The sequence below is a fragment of the Monoraphidium neglectum genome (assembly GCF_000611645.1).
Source record: "Monoraphidium neglectum strain SAG 48.87 unplaced genomic scaffold scaffold00899, whole genome shotgun sequence".
Classification (NCBI taxonomy): domain Eukaryota; kingdom Viridiplantae; phylum Chlorophyta; class Chlorophyceae; order Sphaeropleales; family Selenastraceae; genus Monoraphidium; species Monoraphidium neglectum.
This window is the reverse complement of record NW_014012729.1, coordinates 10,261-19,574: the sequence shown is the minus strand read 5'-3', so window position 1 is coordinate 19,574 and position 9,314 is coordinate 10,261. Positions and strand designations below refer to the sequence as shown.

Here is a 9,314-nt window from a genome sequence, read left to right as displayed (position 1 = left end):
GCCCCGAGCGCCGCCCGCGGGCCGGCCGGCGGCGCCCCGCCCTTGCCGCCCTCGCCGCCGCGCCGTGCGCCAGCGCCGGCATTCGGCGCGCTCGACGCGTTGGCCGCGGCCGCCGCGCTGCAGCCCGCGGCCGGCCGCTTCGACGGCCTCCGGCTCCCCTCCCCCGGCCTGCCGTCCCCTCCCGGCCCCGACGCCGGCGGCTGCGGCAGCGGCAGCGCGACCAAGCGGCGGCGGCTGCACCCGCTGACGCTCGACCAACTCACTCTCACCGCGCGGCCGCCGGGCGGGCTGTTTCCGTTGCTGGCGGACGCCGGCAGGCCCGGGCCGCCAGCGGCGGCCGCGGCAGACGCGTCTGAGCAGGGCGCCCCAGACGGGTTGCGCCTCGAGTCTCCGGTGCGCAAGCGCGCGCCCCCCGCGCGAGCCCGGCCTGCCGGGGCCCTGGGCAGCGGTATCGGCGGCGGCAAGGGCCCTTGGATGACGGCGGCCGCGGCGGCGGCGGCCGCGGCGCTCGCGGCCACGGCGGTGCTGTCAAACCGCGGCGGAGGCAGCAACAGCAGCAGCACCGGCAGCGCCAGCGGCAGCGCAAGCAGCAGCAGCACTGGCAGCGGCGGCAGCGGCTGCAGCAGCGGCAGCCAACAAGAGTGGCCTCCCGCTGACTGCGGCGCTGCGGCGGCCGTGCAGGACGAGCCGCAAGACATGGACCTGGATTTCGACACCGCACTGTCGCCCCCGCGCAGCGCGCTGCGCCCGGTCTGGGGCGCCGGCAGCCCGGGGCTGGGCCCGTTTGGGGGCCACGGGTGGGGTGCGCCCTGCTCGCCTGAGTTCTGACCCTGCGCCAACTCCCCGATGCACGCTGTCCGTGACAGCGCCCTGATCGCTGACTCAAGGCCCTGTTCTTATTCGTAATGCCGCGTGTGTGCCGACTCCTTGACGGCGGCCCAACCTGGTTCGGCTTGCCAAGCTGAACATTGTCTGAAGATGGGTGTGCAGTGCGAAAGCTGCCTCGCGCCTGCACCAAGGCAACCTCCTCTGCAGCGAGCGCCGCCATCAACCGCGCTTGACCTTCCCCCTCTCCGGCCTCAACACGGCACTGAGCCTGACCGGGCGGCGCCCGTCCTCCACACTTGCTGCACCGCCAGCGACTAAATCCCAAACCCTAAACCCTGGTGCCTGGCAGCTGAGGGAGCCTCGCCATGGTCTTAAGACTCTCATTGCTGTAGTCGGACTGGCTCAGGCAACACCCAATGCAACATCCAACAAAGACATGTAACTGCATGCACCGTGCCGACCGCGCACCACGTTTCAAGACAAGGACAAGGGTCCAAGGGAAGCTTTTGCGCGGGACCAGCATTTGATACTCGCCCCCCTTTGAGTTGGCCCTGGGTAGGCTCGCTGGGAGAGCAGGCGCCTCAAGGAAGTGTTACAAGTGTTGTCTGATCCGGCAGGCGCACGATTCACAGCGGCGTGCGGACATGCATTGCAGTCTTCCAGCCAACCCCGGGCGGCCCTCCAAACCATACTAGCAGCCCGTTACAAGCACATGACAGACAAGAGGTGGTTTCTTTCTCTTTTGTTGATCACGACCTTCAAGTGGGCGGGCGTGGAGAGTCACACGCTGCAGCTTCCCCGCGATACCACGTATCAACCCACACCCACACCCACACCACCTTGCAAGAGCCGCCCGCCAGCCCGCGCTCTCGCCACCATTCTCCTGGGTGGCAGCAGCTACGTCACCGCGGCAAGCACCGCGCTGCCAGGTCTGGCGCCCCTTCGATGCCCCAAAACGCTCCCAAGCGGGCAGCCCTGCCATGACGCATGACGTCGTCAAGGCACGACTCGACGTCAACTCATCAGGCGTCCAGCCGCCCGTCCGCGCCCAGCAGCCACGGCCCCGGCGCGGCGACCTCCAGGCCGCCCACCAGCCCCTCGAGCCCCTCCCCTGCGTACGACACCAGAGCCGGCACCTCCAGCCCCGCGCTGTCCTGCGCGACCTTGGCGCCCGCGGCGGCGGCCCAGCGGGCGCCCTGCGCGAGGAGCAGGGCGCGCGCCGTGTCTGGGGAGTCTGTGTCGCTGCCGGGGGCGTTCTTGACCGGCCCGAAGTGGTCCTCCCGAGCCACCTGGGGCGGAGGGCGCGGATCGGTCGCGCAGGCAGGCCAACTTTCAGTCGGAGGCGATGATGGGACCGGCAAGTGCAGGCGAGTGAAGATTTCACGAGCGATGGGTAGGAGCAAACTGGAAGCAGCGACGCGTCAGGACAGGCAGCGGCTGCCAGCGCGGACGACGCGCAATCGTAGGTCGCAGCCCGCGCCACCCCCAGCCTGCAGATCAGCGGCCGTTCCCTCGACCAAGGCCAGGGGCCGGCGGCAGGGCAGCAGGGCGAGTGCATCCTGAGAGCACCTCGAACAGCGTGGTCTTGTCGGCGGTGGCAAAGGGGTCGAAGATGAACATCTCCAGCTTTACGCCGGGCGTCTGGGGCAGGGCAGGGTTTTCAACGTGGCGGACATTGCTGATGATATGATTGGGTGGTGATGTCAGCGTGGACAGGGGCTCGGGCCAGGGCAGGCCGCGTCCAAGCCACGGGACGGAGAAGGCGGCAAGAGGCGGAGGCCGGAGCCATGCAAGCCACGGAGTCGTGCAACCTCAGGGCGCCGCCGCCTATGCAAGCATGTGGCAACGCGAGCTCGGCACAGCACTCGTCGCGCGGGGGCACCGCAAACAGCATGCAACCTCGGACTCGCTCTCTTCGCTTCGTAGTGTTTGCAGTCGTGCCAGCAGGACAGGGGCGCCCTGCGTGTGTAGCGGCTGGCGAGGTGCGGCCCGCCCCGCCCCGCCCCGACTCACCTTGGAGCCGCCCTTGGAGGGGATGGCCTTGCGGGCGATGTGGTACGCAGCCCCCGGGCCAGACAGCGCCTGGCGTGACAGTGTGCGGGGAAAGGGGGGCATGAGCATAGAAGGCACAAACACACCACCACGACCCCAGCCGTTCCCCACGCAGATAGACTGCGACGCGGACCTTGACCGTGGCCGCGAGCCAGTCGATGCTGAAGTAGTGCATGCAGATGTTTGACCAGTTGAAGTACAGCTGGCCGGTGGCGGGGTCGATAGAGGACGCCTTGGCGGGGTCCAGCTCAGAGTACTCCAGGACCTGGGGCAATGGGCGGTGTTTGGGGGAAGCTTCAGGTTAGAGTGAGGGGTGAGTGTAGACGCCGGGGTTTAGGGTGGGGTTTGAGGTGCAATCCAATACTAATGGGGATGCTACTAGCTGCAAGGGGCTTGGAACAGGGTGCAGGGTTCGAAAGGAGCTTTGGAAGGGCCTGGGTGTCCGCGCGGCGGGGCGTGGCTGTGTGTCATGCTGGGTGAGAGTTGGTTGCGTGGCTTGGTGGCAAGGTGTTTGCATCCAGGAGCGCCGTAATGCATGCAAAAAGGGCCGCTCCTGCCACAACCAGCTAGTTGACCGGGTTTTGCACTTGCAAAAAAGCCTGATGCGGGCAATGTACATGCTGCGTGGCTCCCAGACCAACGCGTCGCGCTGCTCCCGCACCTGCAGCCGGCCCTCTGGCGTGGCCGCGAAGACGCCGACCTTCTCCTCGGGGTGGGCCTTAGCCAGCACACGCGCCCCCACCTGCAGACGGCCAAACGGAGGCGGCCGAGAACGCGAGAAAATCGATGATGCCCGCACCAATCGAAGGGATCAAGTCCTGGAAGCCGCTCAAAACGCTTAGCAGTCACGCCCTCGGACAGTCCGCTGCGAGATCAAACGCCGCGACGTCCCCGAGGCCTCGGCGATATTCTCTCCTCGCCGCCCCACAAGTCCACGCGTCCGAATCGCCCTGGTGCAGCGCCCTCCGACCTGCGTGCCGCGGGCGTAGCAGCAGCCGACGAACTCGGGATCCCCCAGGCGGGCCAGGCTGTTGTCGACGCAGTACACGTCGAGGGCCTCCACGCCGGCCGCCTGCATGGCCGCCAGCGCGCCGCTGACGTGGAGCGCGCGGTACAGGCCGCCGTTGCCGTCGGGCGCCTTGGCGACCTGCGACGCGCCGGGATGGTCGCAGGGCGGGGGGCTGAGGGGGGCGGGCTGAGCGGCCTGGCGCCGTGCAAATACAGGATGCTCCCAGCATGGCGCATTCCTGCAGTCCTCAAGCACCTCAGTGGCGAAAATCCCATGAAACCACCCGTCAACCCATACAGTACAGTCACACCATGCTTAGCCCTGTGTTCTGCTCAGAACGCGCGCCCGCAGGCATGACCCATGCGCGATCCCATCTGTCGGGCTCCGATTTCAAACCTTGCTGCTGGTCTCCATGATGATCTGGCCCTCCTCTGTCATGCAGGGCAGGAAGCCCTGCTGGAAGAAGGTCACCTGGGCCTTGTCCAAACCAAAGTAGCCGCCCGCTTCAAAGTGCGCCCTGGTTGGGTTGGGAGAAAAAGGCCAAAGATCTTGCAGCATGCGGCCGAAGCGGGCGCTACGGGACGGGGCCGGATGCGGCGGGCCTGGGGGCCTGGGCGGCTCGTCCCAACGCGAGCGGCCCGGCGGCGTCGTGCACGCCCTCGGGCGTTCTGAGCGTGCATGCCCGCACAGCCGCCGGCAGCCATCCCCTCAACGGCCTGAGAAATGGTACGAGCTGATTCGACCCCTTTATTAGACCCTGAGGTGTTTCTGCTTCGACCTCAACATAACTCACACTGTGTCCGCATGGGTGAAGGGGCTCGTCATGATGAACCACTGCAGGGCCTTGCCCTGCCCGCCGCCGGCCTGCGCCGCCAGCCGCTGCAGCGCCAGCAGGCGCTCGGCCTGCAGCTGGAAGAGGCTCTTGTGGGAGGGCAGGCCGATGTCGTAGCAGCCCTGATTTGACAAGAGAATGACGAGAGGTTTGAGAGGGGTGGGTGGGCAGAGGCTTTGATGCCAGTGCAGGTATGCAAGCATTGATGCTGGCTCCCTCTAGGCGGGCAAGCTGAAGAGCAGGGTAGCGGCATCAGGGGGCCGGCCGAGGGTCGCAGGCGGCAGCAGGGGCCAGCGCCTGCATCCAACGGCAAAGTGCTGATCGCACTCGTCACACAACTGCGGCCCCAGCAGGCTTGCTGATCCCCAGAAGCCCGTCTCCGCATGCGTGCATGTGATCGGTTGGTAGACAAACCCGCGAGCATGCGCCGCACATGGACATGCGTCCACATGCGCGCACACACCCGGTTCAACATGCGCATGCACACGCCCCTGCATGCCTGCGTGTGCACGCACGCCTGCATGCCCCTTCATGCACGCATGCGCCTGCATGCGCCTGCATGCGCTCACATGCCTGCATGCACCCACCCACCTTTGGGAGCTTGCTGCCGAGCCGAGTGCCCTGGCCGCCCGCCAGCAGCAGCACAGCCACCTTGCCCTGCGCACAGCCAGCGGTGTATTCGGAGCAGAAGCACCCCCAGGTGAGGTCCGCGCACCGCGCGAAAGCGACGACAAAGCTTTTCCAAGCCTTCCCTTCACCAAGCAAAATGTCACCCGCAGGCAACCTCGGAGCTGGGCCTCGCGAATTGCCTGCCGGCGGCTGCTGAGGCGGGTCCTCGGCCCGCGACAGACAAACCGCACGACAGCGCGCCCACCTCGGCAACCAGCCGCAGGCCCAGGTCGCGCCACCCCCTGCGCTCCTCGTCAGTCGCGCCGCCAGCCCCCAGCTGCACAACGCCGGCCACGGGCTTGGCGCCCTCGCCGGCGGCGCCGGCGCTGGCCAGGCTGGCGGTGAGGGCGCTGCGGATGAAGCCAAAGTCGAGGTCCTGGCAGGTTTGGGAAATTATTAGGCGTGAGGCGAGGCGGGCGCGGCGTCGGCGTTGGGGGGCCGCGTATCACAGTCAAAACGTGCGTCGAGCGCTGTGGCCGCATGTGGGAGAGCATGAAGATGCGGGACCGCATGGGTGCATGCGAGGTCGCGACCGCATGGCGCTGGCTTCGAATGAGACCTGGGACAGAGAGGAGCGGCGTTGAGCACCAAGGGCCCCGGCAGGCCTTGGGAGTCGAAGAGGGGCGCGCACCTTGACCTCGCTAGCCAGTGCCGCCTGCTCCTCTGGTGTCAGAGCGTCCCAGTCTTCCAGCACCTGCTGCTGCCCCGCGGCCTTGGTGCGGGCCTTCAGTTCCGCGTAGGAGTCGGCTGAAGGTGTTGTGGCGTTGGGGCGGGGGGAGCGCGGTTTGACGTGAAATGGTGCGGCGCAAGGGACGCCACCACTGCGGTGCACCACCGCGGACTGCCGTGCCGTGCTTTGCCATCACAAGCCAACAGCGCGTTGTGATAAGGCTCACTTGCCACCGCGGTCGCCATGACGGGTTTGTTAGCTCGAGCGATAGGCGATCGGAGATGCTGCGGGATTCGCAGATCAGTGAAACTATGTCGGATCAGGGGTCGCATGGGACTCAGAACGGCCTGGAGTGATATGCCTTCATCCAATGACCGGCACTTGACAGCGGCTTGCTGGGTTCTCGCGTCACCAGGGTGATGACAAACTGGTAACTTGTGTTGCCCACCGAGCGGCGCTGCGGCGGTTGCAGTAACACACTATGTAGTACGACAGGGAGAGGGCGCATAAGCCCTTCGAATGGTGAAGGAGAAACACACACATACACACACGTGCGCGCTCGCGCACACGCACACACGCGCACGCACGCGCGCGCGCGTGCGCGCACACACACACACACACACACACACACACACACACACACACACACACACACAGAACACACACACAAGCCACATCATGCAGTTGCGTCGAAGCATAGCTGCCGCATTTTCACTGTAGGCATGTCGGCACTGCCCTTATTGACCACAACCCTTCGTCCTTTTACAACCTCCCTGACAAATCGGCTCCCGTATCACGATTGTTGTGATCGTAACATGAGTGATGATGCGGGAGTTTTGGGGTGGTACACTCCCAAAGCCATCTATCTTGCGGTTGCTGTTACATCAACCTCGGCAGGAGGTGGCTCATTCTTGATAACAATAGGAAACTGGGTTATGACAGAAAACACACAAGAGGGGTTTTTGCCAAGCGAGCTTTGCAGCTCTCCCCTCTTTCTGTGTACATCGCCCTTTTTTAAGACCCTTCTACTCGCAAACAATGCACTCAAACATGTGAGCAGCAAGACTCGCTCCATTAGCTTCAATGAGAACACGCCGCCCGCCAGCCAATCCAGAGATAGCGGCAAGCAGGTTTCAGCAAGCGCTGCAACCTGTGCGGGGCGTGTGGGGATGTTGAAATTAGGTGCGATACATTGCTGCTGTACGCAGTTCAAGCCGAGCATCACAATGCAGATATGCATCATGTCAATGCGCAGGGACGTTGCACGCGTAGCTTGCAGTCGGATTAGAGGGGTTTGCTGGCTTGCCACACCTCACCTTGTTTGAGATGGTTTGAGAAGAGTGGTGCCTCCTCATGCAAATCTTGCAGGCCGCTTGCAATACTCTGCCAGTCAAAGTCGCCCCTGAAGAGGGTCGCCTCAAACCCGACGCGGGTGAGCCGCCAGTATGCCGCACACGCGCAGCCTGCTCTTAGCTACGCTGCGGCAGCCGCGGCGCACGCCGGTCGTCGTCGCTCCCTGTCCCTGCGCCAGCGTCAACCCCTCCGCCTCCGCCGCCGCCCTTGACGCGCACCCTCCACTCGTCGAACCGAGGGTACGCGCGCTTGAACTGGGCGCGGCCCAGCGTGAGCGCCGAACGCATGCTTATGAGCTCCTGGCGGCCCGTGGCTGCGAGGTACGAGAGGCGCTGCAGCCGGGGCTCGTCCAGGTTGAGGGCACGCGCAACGTTGGCCGGCTCCGCCATGAGACGCCTGAGGGGTCGCGATGATGCACAATTGTAGATATGTGTGTGAGTTTGGGGGGAAGCAAGCACATACGACGCGTACACTAGCTTGTTGATGCCACACCATGTGAAATTTCCGGGAAGGAAGGGCGTAACGAGCCACCAATTGTCGGCAGCAGAGAGGTCGACTGGCGGGGGCTCACGCAAATTCGCGCCGCCAGGGCGCGCAGCTGTCCGCCAGGGCCCTGAAGTGCCGCATGCGGCCACCCAGGACGCCTGGGGACACCAGTAGCGCTGACGGGTCGAATTCGACGACCTGTGATGGGACATGGAGGCAGGAAGGGGGGAACACAAGGGGGGAGAAGAAGGAAAGGGGTGTCGTACCCTGAGAGGGGTGCTGGGCGCGGCGGCGCTCCCCAGGGGCAGGAGAGAGCTGTGAGGACAGGTGGGCTGCTGTGGGCGGCCGCCAAAGTATGACATGGCCAGCGCTGTCAAACGCGCTGACTCGCCAGGAACAGTGCTGGTTCAAAACTGGATGCTACGCAAGCACGTGCGCCTGCATGCGCACAACGTCCATGCACCATCTATTCACGCACCGCAGCACGCACCCGGGCGCGTGCGCACATTCACAACCACATGCACGCAGCGCCCCAACCGCCGCCCGCCCGCACACACGGACACCCCACCCACCTGCAGGAGCTGGCCAGGATCGAGCTCAAAGCAAGACGTGATGGCGTCCAGCAAGGCGCCCACAGCGCCCGGGCCGCACGTCAGCAGGGCCGGCTCCTGCGAACGTGTCCAAGCAGACCAGCGGGACGTCGATGCTCGGCACCCAAGCTGGGGTAGCCGCTCGAGGCGTCGGGCACTCAGCGGTATCAAGCATTCACCAGCTGACAGGTGAAGCATGCCATTGCGACGCAGAGCCGCGGCAGCTCAATGTTTGGTGTGCAGCCGCTGGGCGGCTTCCACGCAGACCCCATATCACCTGGAGCAATAGGTCGAGCGCCACATCCTCCGCCACCTGCATCCTGCCAGACAGCACGCCCGCCAGCGCGCCCACGCGCCCCGGCGGCGCCGCGAGCGCCGCCGGCGCGCGCCGCAGCGCGACGGCGAGCCCAGCCTCCGACAGGCGCAGGTCGCGCTGCAGCGCAGCGGCCGCGGCGAAGACGCGTCGCGCGGAGAGCGCGAGGGGCGCAGGCGACTGCACCAGCAGCGGCGCGATGCGCGAGAGTGGCGACTGGCAGACCTGCGGGCATGGGCGCGGGGACGGGGATCGTTGCCTCGACACCATGTGAGCGCTTGCAGGCGCAGCATGAGCTTAATGGCACAGAGGCAAGCAGCAGCAAAGGGAAGAAACGTGGTTCGCAAATCAGAGGCCCGTCACAGCGACGATTGGTCGGGGGCTCGCTGGCGCAAAGCTCCTCGCGAGGCGGACCCCCAGGCGGGCGGCGCGGCCCACCTGCTCCAGGGCCTCTGCGCACTCCCTGATCGCGGCGCCCCGCCGCCCCAGCAGCCTGGGGCACTCCAACAGCA

At 65.8% G+C, this 9,314-nt stretch overlaps 3 protein-coding genes across 3 annotated transcripts in view; 1 reads left to right on the top strand and 2 right to left on the bottom strand.

Annotated features, from left to right (window-relative positions):
• Window positions 1-474: 474 nt before the first annotated feature.
• On the top strand, window positions 475-828 carry MNEG_5844 (hypothetical protein; the record flags this gene model as incomplete). Its single annotated transcript, XM_014045684.1, has 1 exon — window positions 475-828. The coding sequence occupies one exon, from the start codon at window positions 475-477 to the stop codon at window positions 826-828; it is 354 nt and encodes a 117-aa protein (XP_013901138.1).
• A 1,022-nt stretch (window positions 829-1,850) lies between these two features.
• On the bottom strand, window positions 1,851-6,305 carry MNEG_5843 (UDP-N-acetylglucosaminepyrophosphorylase; the record flags this gene model as incomplete). The annotated part of the gene is made up of 12 exons (XM_014045683.1): window positions 1,851-2,117; window positions 2,398-2,469; window positions 2,842-2,910; window positions 3,014-3,145; window positions 3,542-3,622; window positions 3,851-4,027; window positions 4,286-4,406; window positions 4,683-4,843; window positions 5,313-5,378; window positions 5,596-5,766; window positions 6,022-6,137; window positions 6,287-6,305. The coding sequence occupies 12 exons, from the start codon at window positions 6,303-6,305 to the stop codon at window positions 1,851-1,853; spliced, it is 1,452 nt and encodes a 483-aa protein (XP_013901137.1).
• Window positions 6,306-7,529: 1,224 nt separating this feature from the next.
• The window catches only part of MNEG_5842 (hypothetical protein), a gene marked incomplete at both ends in the record, with an annotated part of 2,285 nt that continues 500 nt past the window's right edge, over window positions 7,530-9,314 (bottom strand). The window contains 5 exons of the mRNA XM_014045682.1: window positions 7,530-7,809; window positions 7,985-8,097; window positions 8,472-8,567; window positions 8,767-9,027; window positions 9,241-9,295. Coding sequence (XP_013901136.1) covers window positions 7,530-7,809; window positions 7,985-8,097; window positions 8,472-8,567; window positions 8,767-9,027; window positions 9,241-9,295 — 805 coding nt within the window. The remainder of the gene's footprint in view (window positions 7,810-7,984; window positions 8,098-8,471; window positions 8,568-8,766; window positions 9,028-9,240; window positions 9,296-9,314) is intronic.